The 20,239-nt window shown below is 46.9% G+C and overlaps 2 protein-coding genes across 5 annotated transcripts in view; both read right to left on the bottom strand.

Annotated features, from left to right (window-relative positions):
• Nucleotides 1-13,186: 13,186 nt before the first annotated feature.
• hesx1 (HESX homeobox 1) lies at nt 13,187-14,310 on the bottom strand (the record flags this gene model as incomplete). Its single annotated transcript, XM_083668559.1, has 4 exons — nt 13,187-13,300; nt 13,537-13,638; nt 13,886-14,067; nt 14,169-14,310. 4 exons carry the CDS (start codon nt 14,308-14,310, stop codon nt 13,187-13,189), a joined length of 540 nt encoding a protein of 179 aa, XP_083524685.1.
• Nucleotides 14,311-15,918: 1,608 nt separating this feature from the next.
• appl1 (adaptor protein, phosphotyrosine interaction, PH domain and leucine zipper containing 1) overlaps nt 15,919-20,239 on the bottom strand; it is a 14,671-nt gene continuing 10,350 nt past the window's right edge. For all 4 annotated transcript variants that reach the window (XM_083668841.1, XM_083668842.1, XM_083668839.1 and 1 more), the window contains 3 exons: nt 20,105-20,155; nt 19,872-19,961; nt 15,919-18,705 (listed from right to left, as the gene is read on the bottom strand). In XM_083668841.1, the coding sequence (XP_083524967.1) occupies nt 18,547-18,705; nt 19,872-19,961; nt 20,105-20,155 (300 nt within the window). In that variant the 3' untranslated portion in view covers nt 15,919-18,546. The remainder of the gene's footprint in view (nt 18,706-19,871; nt 19,962-20,104; nt 20,156-20,239) is intronic.

Genomic DNA, 20,239 nt, shown 5'->3' with positions numbered 1-20,239 from the left:
CACAGCCAGCCAGAGTTACAAGTGGAGATGTTTCTCTTTAAAACCCCCATTAGCAACAAGCCATATGGAGACACTCTCCACACACAACCAGCTGAGAAATCTTTAAAAAGGCAACTATTTGTTTGATCCCCTCTGCCCCCCCCCTCCCTGCCCCGCCTCCCTGCCCACCCCACTCTTCTCCTGAACATCCGAAAGGAGAGAAAGAAAGAGAATTCCCCATGGTATTTTTCTCCCCCTGAAGAGAAAATGGACACTATCATCTTGTGTTTGGGGAGTAGAGAGCAGGCTGGGATCCTCCCCCCCCGAACTGATTAATTAGGCTGCAATTACAGTTGAGTCGGAGGGGGGGGGGGGGGGCAACATGGAACTACTAATCTCACTGCCCGGAGGCAGGGGGGAAAAACTTGTTCTTAATTAACCAGCAACATTTGTTGGGCTTATGTGTAAGGTTCAACTACACACACACACACACACACACACACACACACACACACACACACACCACACACACCACACACACACACACACACACCACACACACACACACACACACCCTCTCTCCTTTCTGAACCCCTCCACCTTCTACAGAGACGGGACAGACCTTGTTTATAGACCCAAGCCGGGGGTCCAGATGGGTCCCATATGACTATCACAAATAAACACACAACACACACATCAAAGCAGAGAAAACACAACCTCCACCTCACCTGATTTAACCCTGATATTACTGACATATAAACTACACAACTATTCAAGCATGCATTGCAAACTAAACAGTTCTTACATCACCTATCGTGTTAGGTTCTGTCTGTGTACAGTCCAGTGTGTATAGCATGATAACGCAGTAACAGAGGCTGTCAGATGTCGTCCGTTGTTTCAAATGGTTTGTGTATATTTGGTTTTATTGGTTTATTTTCCTTCCTTTCCATTCTGTGTTCCCAGTAAACAGAGAGGCTCCCAGCGCTGCCGAACGGGAGACACTCCCTCAGGTTCTCCTGTAGAAATAAAGCTTAAATAAAGAAAAAATAAAGATGCAAGAACTACAAATTAATTACACCCAGCAGAAGTGGGTCAGAGGCTGTTACTGTGTGTGTGTGTGTGTGTGTGTGTGTGTGTGTGTGCGCGCGCGTGTTTATATTCAGTGTAGTCATTACAGTGTTATTATGGCCCATCTCTCTGTTCAGGTGTTAAACCGGCCCCAGACGGTCGGCCAGGTCTAAACTAAACTAAACAAACCCAGCAGGCCACTCCACACTGTTAGTCAGCAGATGTCCAAGAACATCACAACAACAGAGAGCAGCGCGGAGCAACACAAGCACTGTCACACTCCAATGGAGATTAAATAACGACACTGGATAAATAATACACGACTACGCCCGTGGGACTGTTGTGTGGTTTCACCTCATTGGTTAGAATACCTGACCGTCGTTGATTGATTAGAACACTTGACCTCCTCTTGGTCTGTCAATCTAAGTCAGAAAGGCTGTCAGAGAGCGACAGGCTACATCACATGTAGCGACAGGCTACATCCCAAACTGACTAGGTTACCTAGAACATCAATCAGGAGGTCAAAGTTCACGTTCATGCTCCTGGCTCCAGCCCTACCCTACCTCAGGCCGGAGGAGGAGGAGGAGGAGGAGGAGGAGGAAATGAGGACGTTTGAGAGAGCGGCTGGACTAATCAGACCTCGCTGTGCTCTCCAGTAATCCGCCATACGGTTCTCGTTACAAAAACATGTGTCTCCCATTTCACATTCCCTGCTCCCAGCACTCCCTCTCTCTGGGGCCGGGAAAGCTGCCTTTGTGTCCTTTATCAAGCTCCATTAATGCTAATTAATCATCACCCTTTCTTTTTCTCTCCCTGGTTTCTCTACCGAATCAAGGCACCGTGTGTGTGTGTGTGTGTGTGTGTGTGTGTGTGTGTGCGTGTGTGTGTGAGAAGGAGAGAGGGCTCCATCCTATGCTTCGCTGGAGGCCCAGTTAGGCAGCCTCCAGGGAGGTGGTTTAAGAAAGGCCTCCCCAGCCCTGTCAGAGCCCATGAGGTCTAAACACTGGCAGATCACCATTAAATGGGCTTTTAAACCAGACCTTAAAAGTCACATTCATGTGCAGAGGGGATATATCCAAACTAGGCCCAACATTTCATCAACACAAAATGACTGAAGAACATTAATGAGGAAATGCATCATCAGAAAGCCAAACGTCTCTGCATTTGGATGAAGTATTGAAGCTGATTTCTGCCTCCAGTTATGTGACTTCCTTTGGAGCCAAACATTCATATTCCCATAGTCTCGTGCCGCCAGACCCGGAGACTAATATCCTAGTACAACATACACAGTGATTCAGTGGTTTAGTTTCCATTCATCCTCCACAGCCAGCCAGCCAGCCAGCCAGCCGGTCAGTCAGTCTGTTGGCCAGTCAGTCAGTCAGTCAGCCAACCAGCCAGTCAGTTAGTCAGCCAGTCATCCATTCAGTCAGCCATCCATCCATCCATCCAGTCAGTCAGCCAATCAACCAGCCAGTCAGTCAGTCAGTCAGTCAGTCAGCCAACCAACCAGCCAGCCAGTCAGTCAGTCAGCCAGCCAGTCTCATCCCCCCTCAGGTGGACATGTGGCATCAATGATGCAGGTATCAGTTTCCTGAATCTCCGCAACAATTACGCCAGACTCCGAGTCCTCAAGACTCTTTAACGCAAAGGCAATTACAAACATCCTGGTACTCGGGCCGTAATTTCCAACAGGAGGGCGGCTTTGATGGGATCAAGACGCCTCGCAGGCAGCTGGCTTGATGAGGGGAGGGAGCGCCGGCGTCTGACGCACGGTTCGAGACGAGATGGCGGTCGCTTGGGAAAGACTTGTGTTATGTACAGAAAGAAACTAACGGACGAACTGTGCATCAAACCATCACTCTTCACTGAGGAAGCCTGTCATCAGAGAGAGAGGGGGGGGGGGGGGGGGGAGAGAGAGAGAGGGGGGGGGGGGAGAGGGGGGGGGGGAGGGGGGGGGAGAGGGGGAGAAAGAGAGAGAGGGGGGGGGAGAGGGGGAGAGAGAGAGAGAGGGGGGGGAAGAGAGAGAGAGAGAGAGAGAGAGAGGGGGAGAGAGAGAGGGGGAGAGAGAGAATACTGCCAGCGATGAAAGTGAAGCGATCAAGTGAGGTCTTGTCACACTTGACATCCGGGGAGAATGTGTTCTTTAATAAGAGGGCAACAGGCAAACAAGACGTGAAATTAAAACCTCTCTGGAATAAAAACACAGATCACAGCAGTTGTTTGTGTTGCATTAAGGACTTTTATACCGCATCACTCCGAAGTTGAGGGTGTTAAAAAAAAACACATTAGTTTAGTCATCGAGGCCGGGGCTGTGTTCCCTCATGGCCTTCCGTCCCGATCAGGACCCCAAGCTTTCATCTGGGTTCAGGAAACCAGTCCTGGGCTTGTACAGACAGTGTGATTGTGAACTGTGTGGTGAGTCTGTGGTCTCTGGGGCTGCCTGAACAGAGCCAGCGGCTGTCCTCAGATGAGGGAGTGGGTGGGGGGTGGGGGGTGGGGGGTGGGGGGTAGTCTGGCTTGACGTTCTCTGGCGTTGTTTTCCTTAATGCCTTTCCTGTTTAACTCCCATCCCCATGTGTCGCAGGAGTGAGCGACCCTGCTCTGAAACACTACCATATGCCACGACATTACTGAGCAACAACTTAATGGATCGACAGAGCCTGTTCACCCAGGGTTTTGATCCAAGTTTCTCACCCACACACACGCGCACACACACACACTTACGCACACGCGCACACACACACACTTACGCACGCGCGCACACACACAGAAAAAAACATGCACTGAGAAACACACACACACACACACACACACACATATCTGGGCCTCCTTGGTTTCAGCGAGAGACAAATCACCGTGGGCCTGAAGAATGAAGAATGAAGAATGCCCCAACTGCACTCCAGAGGAGAGATGCCAAGTGTGAGTGAACACATGTTTAACACTCCTGACTTTAGCAAACACACTCCTCCCTGCCATGAAGCTGCTCTCTGCTAGGCTGTTCCTCCCTGCCATGAAGCTGCTCTCTGTTAGGCTGCTGTTAGGCTGTTCTCTCTGTTAGGCTGTTCTCTATGCTAGGCTGTTCTCCCTGCTAGGCTGTTCTCTCTGTTAGGCTGTTCTCTATGCTAGGCTGTTCTCTCTGCTAGGCTGCTCTCTCTGTTAGGCTGCTCTCTCTGTTAGGCTGTTCTCTCTGCTAGGCTGCTCTCTCTGTTAGGCTGTTCTCTCTGCTAGGCTGTTCTCTCTGTTAGGCTGCTCTCTCTGTCAGGCTGATGAGATTCCCAGCCCTTCCAGTCCATCCCCACAGCCATCACTCACCAACAACAACACACCCTCAGAAGCCAACCTGTGTAGATCACACACACGCACACACCCACACACCCGCACACGCAGACACACACACACAAAAATCTGGATCGTAAATGGATTTACAAGCTGCATGTTTGACCTTCCCTGTCACACACCACGCGCCCAGGGCTGGCCTGCAGGGCGACAACCATAGACAAAACACACACTCCCCCCCCCTACACACACACACACACACTCCCTGCCCCCCCCCCACACACACACACACACACACACACACACACACTCCCACAGGACCATCTGCTGGTTCACTCAGAGAGCTCACGGAAATCTTAGAGACATTTCCTGCCAGCGGTATCCTCTATTGGAGTTGAACCTTTGCTCTTGACTTGATTGAAAGGGAGAGAGCAGGTATTTGATGACTTTAGTCTGAAAGAGAGAGGGTAGGTATTTGATGACTTTAGTCTGAAAGGGAGAGAGCAGGTATTTGATGACTTTAGTCTGAAAGGGAGAGGGTAGGTATTTGATGACTTTAGTCTGAAAGGGAGAGGGTAGGTATTTGATGACTTTAGTCTGAAAGGGAGAGGGTAGGTATTTGATGCCTATCGTATGAGATGGCTTTGTGCTTTGAGATTGATCAAATGAAAGGCGCTTTACAAATAAAATATTATTGTTACCATTATTATTATTATGATAACTGTGGCCTATTACCCATCAGAGATACTTATCTGCATTTGATTCTCTGTCATCACAGGAAATGATGTTTAAAAGCTTTACAGGCTGGGTGCGTTCAGTGGCGTAGCACACTAAGGCGCGTACCATATCATCTCAAGGTCCCTGGTTTGATTCCGGCCATCGACATATCCTGCATGTCATCCCTCCTCTCTCTCACCCATCCTTCCTGTCAATCTCTACTGTCTCTATCCCAATAAAGCAGAAATGCCCTAAAAACATATTTAAAAATAAATAAATAAATAAAAAAGCTTTACTGGCTATCTGGTAGAAACCTGCTCTGTGGCCTCGAGACATCAATGACGTGACATTGTACTCCCTGATTTGCATATTCTATGATGGCGTTCAATAAGCATGAATCCACAACACGTTGAGTCACGCCTTTCATCTAGAAACCCAGAGAGGACTGGGGGCCAGCCTATCACAGTCTGCCAGCTGGGGGCCCAGCCTATCACAGTCTGCCAGCTGGGGGCCCAGCCTATCACAGTCTGCCAGCTTTACACACCAACAACTCGAGACTCATTTCCTTTTCTGAGATGAAAAAGAAAACATTTTCTTATCATGTGTGAAGTCTTAGGCGTTGGAAGTAAAGTCATCCTCCAGAAAACGACCATGTTTTTCCAGAGCGGGCCGGGCTAATCCCCAACCTGACCCACCCAGGGATTGAGGAGATCTGAGGAGCTGGGAGAGATGTCTGTTCTCTGGCCAAACCAGGTTTCTCAGAGCAGAGCTGGGAGAGATGTCTGTTCTCTGGCCAAACCAGGTTTCTCAGAGCAGAGCTGGGGGATAGTTCCGGTCCGTTCTCTGTAAACCAGGTTTCTCAAAACAGAGCTAGGGGAGATATGTTGCCGGTTCTCTGGAAACCAGGTTTCTCAAAACAGAGCTAGGGGAGATATGTTGCCGGTTCTCTGGAAACCAGGTTTCTCAAAACAGAGCTAGGGGAGATATGTTGCCGGTTCTCTGGAAACCAGGTTTCTCAGAGCAGTGAGCCACCAGATGACATTACACAGCGGTGAGTTTCAACATGAGGAGAGGAAGGGGGCTTCTGGGATTTGGAGTGTAACGTTTCATGCTGTAAGAATGCTCCAGCGCCCAGGGAGACACACACACACACACACACACACACACACACACACACACACACACTCACACATACACACACACACACACACACACACCGTCATGAGTAAATGAGTGGTGGTCAGGGCAGACACTAAGCACAGAGGAGCACTCTGCCTTTCTGCAGCCTTTGAAGAGGTCACTGTGTAATCTCAATCTGAGCTGTGAGTCTTACAGCAGGAACTGCCCCGGGCCACATATCCTTGATGAGGGAGGGGGAGAGGAAAGGAAAGAGCAGCTAATTGATTGTAATGACTTCAGTCTGTCAGGATCAGCCATCTCTCATCAGACTGGCTGTGCTCTGGGCTGGACTAGACTGGCCAGTGGTCTCGGTCTCTCTCTCTCCCTCCCTCTCTCTCTCCCTCCCTCTCCCTCCCTCTCTCTCCCTCCCCCCTCCCCCTGTTGCTCACAGAGATGCTCCAGCCACTCAGAGCTGAATGGGACAGTTTCATGTTATTGTCATTTTTGCTCCTTCTTTTAAATTCACATTTAGTTTTAGAAATATAACTTCAGCAAAATATGATTATAACGAACACACTGCATAATCATGATTAAAATGATTATCATCATTATGGACAAACACTACATAAGAGTGTGTGTGTGTGTGTGTGTGTGTGTGTGTGTGTGTGTGTGTGTGTGTGTGTGTGTGAACTCCTCACAGAGATCCAACTCAGTTTTGATCATTTTGTAACTCCTCTCTGTGTCTAGTTAACACTTGTGAACGTTGTGTTTCCATAAACACCAGAACCATCAAAGGGAAACAACCAGAGAATCCCCCGCCCCCGCCCCCCCCCGCCCCCCCCCCCGCGGAGGTGAACAGACACACTGGAACTTTTAATTCACTTTTAACATACCTCCCGTTCACCAGCTCCTCTCTGCCTTTCTGCCCTAGCAGCGGGAGGCTGGCCTCTCAATGGCTGTGAGGCCTCTGAAAGGCCCCGGCCTCCCCATTCACACCCAGCAGCAGCCAGGAGACCGGCCCTGATTCAGAACCAGCCAACCAGGGACTTTCCCACAGCAGAGCACACAACTGCCTCCAAGGTTACCGGCCTGGTTGGCTGGTTTTCAATGCTCCCTTAAGGAGCTGAAGGAATAACTTGGGCTTGGGCCCCCCTCTATCACCCCCCCCCCCCCCCCCCCCCCTCCCACACACCCCCACCCCCGTTACCTCCTACTCTACCCCCCTTTTACACTCCCCGGTACATGCACACATTCATTCTTTCTCTCTTCCTCTCTCTCTCCCCCTCTCTCTCCCTCCCCTCCCTCCCCTCCATGAATTCTATGAAATGAAACTCACCTCCCTCTCCAATATCATTCATCTCCAGCCAGCCAGATGTTACAAACATAAGAAAAGAGAAGGAGGGGGGGGGGGGGGTGGATGAGGAGGGGGGCTTTTGAATTCATGATTTAAAAAGACAAACACAGAGAAGAGAGAGAGAGAGAGAGAGAGGTGTCCCACATGTGCAGTCAAGCCAGGGCTTGTATGGAGACCCCAGGGCTAATAACTGGCTTGGCCAGGGCCAGTGTTTGTGTACGTCTGGGGACATTGTCAAACATTCTCCGTATTCTAGTTTCCATCCCATTGACACTGGGAGTCTCAGTGTGACCTGGAGTCATTGGTGGAGACTGTTGCAAAACACACTCCTGTGTCACACAGGAATGAGCTGCCTTGTTTTGAATACATCAACACACACTGACAGGCTGGCTTTAACCTAAGAGTGGACTCAGACAGAGACAGGCAGAGTGGAAGACCAGGCATTTCTGATCAGAGGTACGACCGGTGTTCACAGAACTATTAAAATGGCAGTCTGGTAAACGTATAATCATAAACCTGCTCATTATTGAGTCAGTAAAATCACACGTATTCATTATCTGTTTCCTGTTTCCTGTTCAACAGACAATATTTAACTGGAATGACACTCATTTGAGTCGGTTCAGGAGAGATCCTTGTGGGAGAGATTTGGAAAACTCTGCGTTTTCGCTGTCGTATAAAAGACATCCTTCTTCAAACAACTGCCTCATTGTCCGTCTGGTGGAGACGGCTTTTACATGGCCGTGATGCGGCTAAGCACCAGTGGGAAACTAATACAGGTGATTTCACCTGCTCTCAAAGTGAGTCTTAAAAGACCGCTATCAAAAACACTGAATCAGTCCTTTCAACATCCGCTGAAACCAAGATACTACGACCAGCATACCTGCAATGTCGCACTCTTCAACTGTTTTATCAATTTGAAAATAATGACTCAAATGTTGAACTATGTTTTAGCAGTTTGGCTGACATTCCGCCTGTGCTGCAACTCTGCGATCGTAACTTAACTAGCAGATGTAGAAGGGAAATGGGATTCAGTCAAAAGGATTACACAGCTGGTCATATCCGTCCAATAATGAATACTGGCTTCAGTCAGAAATATGAAAGAGGAAGAGAGTGAATTACAAAAGCAGCCAATCTACTAGAGGAATGGAAACTTTGGCTCATTTTGAAAAACCCTCCTAAATATAAAATGTGTAGTCTTGGTTCTCAGGGGCGAGGCCCCATGGTGAGCAGAACAGAGGAGCGGTCTGAACACTATTGAGGTGCAGGAGGAATGGCGGAGCAGAGGGTTCCGGAGAGATAAGTGCCTTAATCCAGAGCCAAACCTCTTCTCCCTGCAGACCTCCCTGTAGCCTCCTGGCCCCTCTCTCTAGGAGCCCAGCTCAGTTCAATTAAAGCGCTCGCCAACTCTAACTTCCATGGAAGATATTCTCATGACTCGTGTCCAATAGTAACCCTGAACTCCAACACCAATAATAGCCCTCTAATGTATTTACAATGTTAAGTGCAAAATGAGGGGTTAGACTATTAAACCACTATTGTGCCAAGTGGCTTCGAAGGTTGATTTTTGAACTGTGAAAAGTAAGGTTGAATTAAACTTGACTGCAAGAGAAAATTGCACGTCAACTTGGGGAAAATAAAATAAGACTAAAACTCGTGAAAAAAATGAAAAAAAATCTAATAAGTTGGTATAACACGCAACAACAAGAATACACAATACAGTCTTCTTGAATAGAAGTACCTGACACCTGCAAAGCAGCGCGTTTTGAAGTGGTTGTATTAACTGTGTTGAGGGCTCGGATCCTGACGCGTTTGAAGTGGTTGTTGAGGGAGTCGGCCCGTGGCTGCAGGAGGAAATGCTCTGGAATTTTAATAGAGCAAACTGTCCCCTCACTTCCGACGGGAAATCACATCAAAGACGCCGCTGCCCGCCACAGACAATGCGTTATAGGACAATCAGTCATTCAACAGCATGTCTGTCACACACAAACAACCCCCCCCCCCCCCCCCCCCCACGACAGGAAAAGACAACAAATAATGCATGGTGAGTGGGGGTGGGGGGTGTTGGGGGGGGTGGGGGGACAGTTCTAATGAGCAATTTTGTTGGGATATAGAAGACGGTGAGTAGGCTTTGTGAAGACACAGAAAAGGTCTCTCAGTTTCACACTTTTTAAATCATATTGTCCTTCTTATCAGGCTGCCTTAATCGAATTATGTTTAATCCTCACAAAAAAAAACCCCATCAAGATATCTTTTCTCTTATCAATTATGAAAATGCATAAAAAAATAACTCATATTTCAGAAATGTAGCCTAAACTTAAATCCAAAAGGCTGGTTTTCTTCGCTGTCTGATGGTGTTGACACCTCGCTACTGGTGCCTCGCTTCCTATCGCTGCATTACAATGACAACTGCCGAGTCACCAGTGGAGAGTGGCAATATACTGGTCGACAAATTGATGGGGACAACACTATGCTAATGATCACTTGGATCCGTGTTTCCTCTCTAAGAATCCCCTAAAAGTAGACTACAACTGTCCACCCATGCCTAGACTGTACTTTTAGAGGAATGCAACATTGTTATATTGTTTTATGCTTGAATGTCAACCTTTCGGTTCAACAAGCAGCTTGATTATTCAACTCCATGGCAAGTGCGATAGAGTTGGATCATCCAGTTATTAAACTGTTGCGTGCAAAGTGCAAAGGAGTGAGAAAGGTCGCATATCCCTATTTAACACATCAAACGCTTATCCAACTCTTGAAGTACAAGTGCTATAAAATAACATTGTCCTTTTGTTTTTGCAAACACACTCAAAACTATAGACACTATTAAACGGTCATCAAATTAACGATCAGCGGTTTATACAAAACAAAATGCCAAACACAATGTCATGAAATTCTGCTCTCATACGCAGCCTGGCGAAAACTTCAAGCGCACCTAAACTTATGAGGTATAGTTGGTGAGTCTTCGGCTTGGCAGCGGCTCACAAGCAACCTTCGTTAAGTGTTTTAACTTATAGTTTGGTGTTTTACCTTATAGTTGCATTTCTCCGAGCTTCCCTTCTTGGTGCCTGTCGCCGGTGATGCTGAGTAGATGTTCAAAAACATGTATACAGTTGTGAGTAGGTGAAATAGTCTCGCTCGCGTAGCCATCCCCTCTACTCCATGAAGACCATCTGCAGAGTGTGTGTATGTATGTGTGTGTGTGCGGTCTGCTCGGCACCTCTGTTGTCTCGGAGAATGTTGCGTTGTTATCTGAGAGTGATGTCGGATTACAGGTCGCCGCCAGGGGGCGCGGTAACATCACCTCCCGTTCGATAAAGACCGCAGAACTTTTTGCAGTCCGATGTGAGTTTATTCGGCGAAAGTTTCAGATTATTCTTTCATTCTGTACCAGTGCAAGTAATTATGATCTACTCGGATGTGTAGAAATATAGTCTATACAGAAGTCTCAAAAAGCATAAAGGCAGAGCTGTGAGAGTCGTCTCCTCAGGTAACGCCCCATTCCGTCAACAAGCCCCGAGGCGCCTGCAGGTTCTTGTGTCCTACTGGTGTCTCTCTCTAACAAACAGAAGGGCAAGAGAGAACATCCGCCCTAGGCTCTTATTAGAGAGTGGAATACCCACATTTGTGTCAACCTTGAAAAAAAAGCACAGAAGAAGATATTGTAAAGCAACGGAATGTGTCAACGGTGTTTATTTAGCGCACAAGGCCTTAATTCTCTGATAACCTCGTCATAGGCTATGTGGTGAACAAGTTGCTAAGTATAGGATACTGTGTTATGTGTAGTCTACACTTAATCGCAATAATCACAAACCCAAAAGGCTTGAAGCATACACACTATCTTATTCCCAGCAAAGACACACAGAGGGGTAATGCAGTGGATCAGGTCTCTCTGATGATGTTGGGATCAAAGAGTCCGTGGGTTGACTCCAAACCTGGGAGAGTTCTATACAGGTGGGACGACTCCGCCCTGCTCACCTTACAGGTGTTCTAGTGTTTCCATTGAAGTAGAAACAGATGAAAAAAGATTCCCCTTTGTTGCTGCGAGGGAGAAAGCTGACCATTATTACACAATGTCACTCAGTTCAGACTCTGACACTGGTAGAAGCTGGTATCTTACTCTGCTTATGGAAATGAGCATAGTGTTTCTAATGCAGGAACGAGTATTTAAATTGGTAATTGGTACATCCATTTTTGGACTTTAAAATGAATGACATATAGCCATTGATTGTTGAAGAATTTAACTTATAAAAGCCTCATGAGCAACTGTCTTACCCCTTCAGAACCCCACATACAAGCTTGTTTTACTCCATTTTGTGATTTACTCCAATTGTAAACAAACACTGTTTCGCTTCAGAACACTGTTAAAACTATCGTTTTGACCTCATGGACGGTCATGGACCTCATGGACGGACAACCCTAACCCTTGCATCCACATCTCTGCGTATGAAATTGAGAGCGGTTACATCTCTTCAGCCCCGTCCCTCAGCTGTCTACCAAAAAAGTGGCAGGGAGCCCGCTTTGTTGTTTGTTGAATTACAGATTGCACCTTTATGGGAGGAAAGAGAGAGAGAGAGAGAGAGAGAGAGAGAGAGAGAGAGAGAGAGAGAGAGAGAGAGAGAGAGAGAGAGAGAGAGAGAGAGAGAGAGAGAGAGAGAGAGAGAGAGTTTGACCTTCTTTAGCACCCTCCAGTGAGATGTATGGAAATTGCAACTGACATACTATTCCAGTGCTGGGTGAGTAAAATACACCAGGGAGTCAGAAGATGTTTCTATCTTGTTGTTTATTATTACTCTATTTATTGTATTCCTATCCTTGTATTTCACTGCACTTATGAGGTTGCTCGTAATAAGCATTTTACTGTACCGTTTACAGCTGTATCCTGCGCATATGATGAATAAACGTTGATTTCATTTGATTTTAATGCCACAGCCAAGGTCATTTTCAGATAGAATTTGAATACATGAGCCTATATCCGTTTAGAAAAAAATGAACTCAAGAAACCCAAGGAATTAACTCGATGTTATCAGACATCATATATGGACATAGTGAACAAATTGAACGCTGCTGGAGGTTTCGGTATGAAGGCCGTCCCGCACAGCAGCGTCTTTCCTGTGGCCTGCAGGGCAGACTGCCTCCCTGCAGGTCCTTTGTCTCCCACACCGAAACTTTAATTCCGTCGCCGGGCCTCTCCTAAAGGAGTCTAATTCCTTTCTATAGGGGTGTTTCTCCAACAATACCTCGTGGCAGGGGAGAGATTAACTCTCCAAGGTGTTTTGTTCGAGCAAATTAGAAGGAAAAACCATCACCAGTGTAACAACAATCATGTTTTTTTTCCCGTACAGCTGTGGTAGATTTCTAAATCGAAGTTTCTAGATAAATGCATTACATTGACTGACATTTAGGAAATGAAAATGGACTACTGAACTGAAGAACCAGTTGGAAATATAATTGATAACGATCTGATCTGTTTATTAAAACTTTTACATGTCTTGAAAAAATGGCCATTTACACAAAATAATATATTAGAATATAGTGGAGGGGGAGAGGGAGGGAGAGCGAGAGTTAGAGAGAGAGAGAAAGAGGGGAAGAGAGAGACAGAGACACCGAGTCGAGAGAGAGAGAGAGATCTGTATGGTCTCCGTGATAAAGCTGAATTATCTCTTCTTCGCGGTGTTATTGCTCCTCTTCGTCTTTCCCCTTCAGGTGATCCAGGACTTTCTTCACCATCAGGAACTGGGATTCTCTGTGGGACCGTTTGAGCTTCGCTCTGCGGTTCTGAAACCAGATCTGGAGAAGAAGAGAGAGCCAACGAGGCGCTTAACGACAGGCCTCGTCTGGTTTATAATACCAACTGGGGATTTACATCTGAATTAATTCGCTAGAAAATAACATTTATATGACTCTATATATGATTTAGTGCTTGCAATACTAGATAAACAATACATATAAAATAGTGACCTATAAATGACAAATGCTTAAAATATGAGAGCACGTAGAAGGATGCGGTGCCTCAGGAGACCGACCTGTATTCTGTCCTCCTCCAGCTGTAGTCTCTGAGCCAGCTCCTCCCTCAGGTCGATGCCCGGGTACGAGTTGATGTGGAACACGCTCTCCAGGACCTCAATCTGACCACAAAACACAACGTGTTAATATTCATATTAATCAATTGTGTGTTTGTGTGTGTGCGTGTGTCAATATGAGATACACACACACACAAATATGTATATATATATATATATATATATATATATGTTACAATAAACATTTTTAATTATTATAATATCAATATAATATCAAGTATAGGCCTACTGACCATAGTGTCATTATACGCGCGTTACGCGCGTTGAGCTGATGCGTAATTACGCGTCTTACCTGCGCGCTCGTGAATGCCGTCCGCGGTCTGCGGCCGATATACCAGTTCAACGTTCTCCGGTAAGAATCCGGTAAACGTGGCTGTTTGCAGCTGAAGCTATTTCCCTCTGTCCCCGTCATCTCTGACGAAGACCCCGATCCTTTGACAACGATGTGGCTCAGCTGTTTCGTTGGTTCCAACTCTGCAATCCATCAAATAAATCAGTAAGGCTATTCTAATATTCAATTCGTAATGGAAACATAGTTTAAATTAGATTATTCCAATTAAAATACAATCGTTTACCTGTCCATGGTCGATACAGCTTCAGAGACACATCGCTCAGTTCTTGCTTGTCCAAATCCAACCCAAGGATGCTGTCTATGGTGAAACATGACCTTGTGTCAACTCGCCTGATCTGGTCCATTCTGACGGTAGACACAGCCATCTACACTGCTGTCACCTCTGCAAAGTTACTGCTTAAACTGGCTGTTCAGGTGACGACTTTTAAACCTACAAAACCAGGGATTTATGTACGTCACTAATTAGAATCTTGGGTTCTGAAAGTTTAGCATTTGAATTCGAGACCCCCCACTACGGGTACGGTGTGCAGGTAACTCCAATTTGGGGGGGGGGGGGGGGGTTGTCAATCAGCATAATGGTGTTATCACCTGAGGACATGGGACTCCGTTAAATCCAATAAGACAAAGCGAGAATAGCTCTCTTTTCTTCAAAACTACCAAGGTAGAAAATCGACCCCAGTCCCATTTGTGGCAAAACTGAGAACCTTTTCAGCTCCTTCAGAGCAAGCACCAGCCTTAGGCCTGATTCAGAGCCACTCAGGTATTACGTAATCCCATTTAGTTATGTTTTGCCATGGAAATTTAAACTAATAATAATCCTCTAATACTATTAGTTTAATCCTACTGAATATTCTCTCATTCTGCCCTTGTGATGCATATAGCGCGGTGAATTATGTCAGGCGCAAACAAAAGACGTCAGCGGAGCGCGCAGCGGCAGGTTGACATGTCGGTTGAAACCTCTGACTTGTTTGTCTTTGGACGGACCTATTCACAACGAGATTAGTCCTCACTTAACGACAGGACAACGGAAGGTTTAAACTAATAGCGCGCTTGTTTATTTATCCCCGTGAATGGAGTGGAGATGGAGGCACGGGACACCTACCGAGCGCACAGGCGCGCCCTGGCCCCGTTATTCGGTTCTCAGAGGAGACCAATTGGCCACTGAAAAGGGACAAAGAACTGCTCTGGATAACGGCGATCCTTTCAGTATCAACATACAGAGAAGAAAGGTGTCTTGCAAAGCCGAGCTGAGGAATCATAGAATGAAATGTCAAAGATGTAAAATGCTAAACAAATTAAATGGTTAACACTTAGGAGGATAACACTGCACAAATAACTGGCATGACTGTAATAATGACGTGTAGAATGTTGGGGAGTAGTTCCACTATCAGTTTAACTGCATTTTGCAGCAGCTTGATGGTAGTCAAACTCAATTCAAATCCTCTTGTTTCTTGTAGTTAGCTACTTTTTGCCATGTAGCAGTGTAGTAAGCTATTGTCACTACTCACGACATTTTCCCAAAAGAAAAAATAAATAATGTGTTGGATGAGGTAGTTTCGAAGTAGTGAACTAGTTTTTGAAAGTAGCTTTAGTGTGTTTGTGTCAACAACAAAAAAATCTTGACTTTAATATGGTACATTGTGGATGCGCCTGTACGTTTCTTCTTTTTCTTGAACTATATTTCTCTCAAGGGTAGGTTTAGTGTAGTTCAACTTCTTTCTTTGTAAAGTAATTGGTACTCTAGTTAAATACATGTTCAGGGTAGCTTCCCCAATGCGTAAAGCAACGAGACAGGAGTCCTAAATCAAGATGAAGCCTTGAATTAGTACATTTATTTTTGAAAAGCATTATTATATGACTTCACTGCAACGAGAATCACTGATGTATTTACAGTTAACATGATCATGCCCCTGCCCCCCCTCCCCCCCCTCCCCCCCTCCCCCCCTCCCCCCCCCCCCCCCCCCACCCTCCCTCAGTTTCCCAAACTAATATTTCGACCCACCCAGTTATTGAACTGTTACTCCTTTTGACACCTTTCCCAAAATTAAAGTAATAAATAAAATAAAATAAACATTCATCTCTTTTGGGATATCAGTAACCTAATCGTTCATCTGAATCTATCTGACTTTGTGGATGTGAGAGTATTTCTCAGACACACAACTGCAACATGCGTGTGCGTGCTCTGTGTGAGCGTAAACACGAGTAGTACATATGAGCAGCACCAGATACAGGTTGAGGGACATTGTCTGCTGCCAACATCATTTTCCATAACATACATACTTAAGAGTGCACTTCTTTATCCAGTAAATATCTGAGAAAGGTACGGACCATTCCCCAAACATCAGGGAGGAATTCTGATTAAATTCACTTTTTGCAAGAACCAATGGCATCATTTGACACTTTGGATTCCCATGTTGTGCTTTGCTTCGACCTCACAGTTGAATACATTTACAGATACAAATGTAATTTTTCTTTCACTCAAAGGAAAGATCGGCTGCCTTTTCAATCATGTACCTCAATACAACAACATCCCACCGAATAAGCTGCTTCATTGATTAGTCCAACGCCAGGGGAAGCTAGTGGAGGGAGACATCGGAGGACAGACGTGTGTATAATACCATCCCTCAATCCATTCCATGCAATACAATGAGCCTGTCCTCCGATTTCTACCTCCCCAGCCTCCCCTGGCCTTCACCTAACAGGTGAGTTAACTAGTGGGTGAGTTAACCAGTGGGTGAGTTAACCAGTGGGAGAGTTAACCAGTGGGTGAGTTAACCAGTGGGTGAGTTAACCAGTGGGAGAGTTAACCAGTGGGTGAGTTAACCAGTGGGTGAGTTAACCAGTGGGTGAGTTAACCAGTGGGTGAGTTAACCAGTGGGTGAGTTAACCAGTGGGAGAGTTAACCAGTGGGTGAGTTAACCAGTGGGTGAGTTAACCAGTGGGAGAGTTAACCAGTGGGAGAGTTAACCAGTGGGTGAGTTAACCAGTGGGAGAGTTAACCAGTGGGTGAGTTAACCAGTGGGAGAGTTAACCAGTGGGAGAGTTAACCAGTGGGTGAGTTAACCAGTGGGTGAGTTAACCAGTGGGTGAGTTAACCAGTGGGAGAGTTAACCAGTGGGAGAGTTAACCAGTGGGTGAGTTAACCAGTGGGAGAGTTAACCAGTGGGTGAGTTAACCAGTGGGTGAGTTAACCAGTGGGTGAGTTAACCAGTGGGTGAGTTAACCAGTGGGTGAGTTAACCAGTGGGTGAGTTAACCAGTGGGAGAGTTAACCAGTGGGAGAGTTAACCAGTGGGAGAGTTAACCAGTGGGTGAGTTAACCAGTGGGTGAGTTAACCAGTGGGAGAGTTAACCAGTGGGAGAGTTAACCAGTGGGTGAGTTAACCAGTGGGTGAGTTAACCAGTGGGTGAGTTAACCAGTCACCTCAGCTACTAGGTCTGTTAGCTCGTGGTAACCATGGGAATGGCACTGCATTGTTATGGTTACAGAGGTGGAACAGTTAAAGTGTGTCACATGATTTGGGTTGGTTACAATGTTTATAAAAGCCACTGACATGATAAGGTAACATTCCCAAAACCACATCATGTGTGTTGAAAAGTATGTTTTCCCTCAGTTAATCCCACTGGGGCGTCTGACAGAGCATGGTGGTACCCTGCTGGTGTTAGCCATTGGTCTGTCTGCCTGTCTATCTGTCTGTCTGTCTGCCTGCCTGTCTGTCTCTCTGTCTGTCTGTCTGTATCTGTCTCTCTGTCTGTCTGTCTGTCTGTCTGTCTGTGTCTCTGTCTGTGTCTCTCTGTCTGCCTGTCTGTCTGTCTGCCTGCCTGCCTGCCTGCCTGCCTGTCTGTCCCCTTTACCCACAACATCTTCAAATCAAACGGTTGTGAGTCTCGTGTGGGTACATTTGAGAAGTGCAAAGCTTACAATACTCTGGGTGGCAGAAGTCAAAACAACAACAAACAACAAATGTTTGTCACAAAAGGTGGTTGATGCATCTTCATGATAAGATTCGAAGCACATGCAAGCCTGTTAACATCGCTAAGCTGAATGGTTTAATATGTCAAATGTATATTGTTACATAAACAACAAAAGTCCTTTATAAATCTGTTATTAACAATGTGCAACTTCTTCCCTCCCAAAAAAACCCTATTAATAATAAACCGTATTATATCTGTAAGTTATAGTGAGCTGTGGTACGCACTGCACTGATTTACCAAAATAAACAACACTTAAGAGCATATTCTATATTTCCTCTGAATACAGCATGAGCCAGTATAAAATACAGGATTTACACAAACGCTAGAAACATCCTGGGAAGTTCTTCTTCTTCTTCTTCTTCTTCTTCTTTCTTCTTTCTTCTTTGTTTGTTTTAGTCTTCATACGTCGTTTCTCCTCTTTTGTTAGTGGTGTCTTTTATTCCTCCTTCTTATGTGAGGAAGTCATCCCTCGCTCCTCGTTCCTCCTCAGGCATCGGAGGAGAGAGAGAGAGAGAGGGAGAGAGGGAGAGGGAGAGAGGAGGTGCCGAGGTCAAAGGTTCGGGGGGGGGGGGGGGGTCTGGAGAGGAACCGACCCAGCGCTCCACCTCCCTCCCTCGTCTCCCTCCTTTAAGCCTCCGACTCCCCCTTCTTCTTCCCCTCCTCCCCGGCGTCGCTGTCTTCTGACGGGCTGTTGCTCAGAACCAGGAAGTGTCCGTCGGCGCCGGCGGCGGCGGGGGGGGCGGGGCGGCTGGAGGCGGCGATCAGACGGCTCTGCTCCTCCAGGTCCTGTAGGGAGGAGACGACGTCACTCAGCGCAGAGTTACACACCACAGGCAATCACACACACACACACACACACACAGGCACACCTTTTTCATTGAGTACTGAACTTGTAAGTATCGTCTGATAACGACCACCAACCTGATAAAAGGCAGTTTTCTTATGTGAAATGCTACTGCCTCCAAACACACTGGCCTACTGCCTCCAAACACACTGGCCTACTGCCTCCAAACACACTGGCCTACTGCCTCCCCTCCAAACACACTGGCCTACTGCCACCCCTCCAAACACACTGGCCTACTGCCTCTCCTCTACACACACTGGCCTACTGCCTCCAAACACACTGGCCTACTGTCTCCACACACTGGCCTACTGCCTCCCCTCCACACACTGGCCTACTGCCTCCAAACACACTGGCCTACTGCCTCCAAACACTGGCCTACTGCCTCCCCTCCAAACACACTGGCCTACTGCCTCCAAACACACTGGCCTACTGTCTCCACACACTGGCCTACTGCCTCCCCTCCACACACTGGCCTACTGCCTCCAAACACACTGGCCTACTGCCTCCAAACATACTGGCCTACTGCCTCCCCTCCACACACTGGCCTACTGCCTCCACACACTGGCCTACTGCCTCCCCTCCAAACACACTGGCCTACTGCCTCCACACACACTGGCCTACTGCCTCCACACACTGGCCTACTGTCTCCAAACACACTGGCCTACTGCCTCCACACACTGGCCTACTGCCTCCCCTCCACACACTGGCCTACTGCCTCCCCTCCAAACACACTGGCCTACTGCCTCCACACACACTGGCCTACTGCCTCCAAACACACTGGCCTACTGCCTCCACACACACTGGCCTACTGCCTCCACACACACTGGCCTACTGCCTCCAAACACATTGGCCTACTGGCCTTGCAAATGTTACAAGCTGTTTCACTGGTGTCTGGGCATGATTGACTGTGAGAAACACTTCAGATTCTAGTACTGAGGATACAGGACAGATTAGTAATAACATTGACTAACTCTGCTGTACTGAGGATACAGGACAGATTAGTAATAACATTGACTAACTGTACTGAGGATACAGGACCAATTATCTGAGTAGATGTTGGAGATGTGTGTGTGTGTGTGTGTGTGTGTGTGTATCCCTCCTGCTGTACCTTCTCGATCTGCTTCTGTTTGCTCAGCTCCTCCTGCTGCTTCTCCTTGGCCTTGTCCTGCTCCTTCTTCTTCTCCACGGCCTTCCGATCCTGACACACACACACACACACACACACACACACACACACACACACACACACACACACACACACACACAGAGTAAGTGGTTGGTTCTGAAAGTCAGCATATCCTGTTCCCAGGCGCAGGGCATTGGAATGTCAGGACTGCTCACCATCTCAGAGTGGAAGGCAATCTGCTTGGCCAGGCCCACGCTGTCACTGATCTGGAAACAACAACAGCAACAACACACTGATTACTAGACATGAAGAGAGGTCCTAATCCTAATCAGACATGCAAACACACCTCA

The sequence above is a fragment of the Argentina silus genome (genome assembly GCF_951799395.1).
Source record: "Argentina silus genome assembly, chromosome: 4".
Classification (NCBI taxonomy): Eukaryota; Metazoa; Chordata; class Actinopteri; order Argentiniformes; family Argentinidae; genus Argentina; species Argentina silus.
Note: the sequence above shows the minus strand (reverse complement) of the source record. Positions and strands in the feature narration are given on the sequence as shown.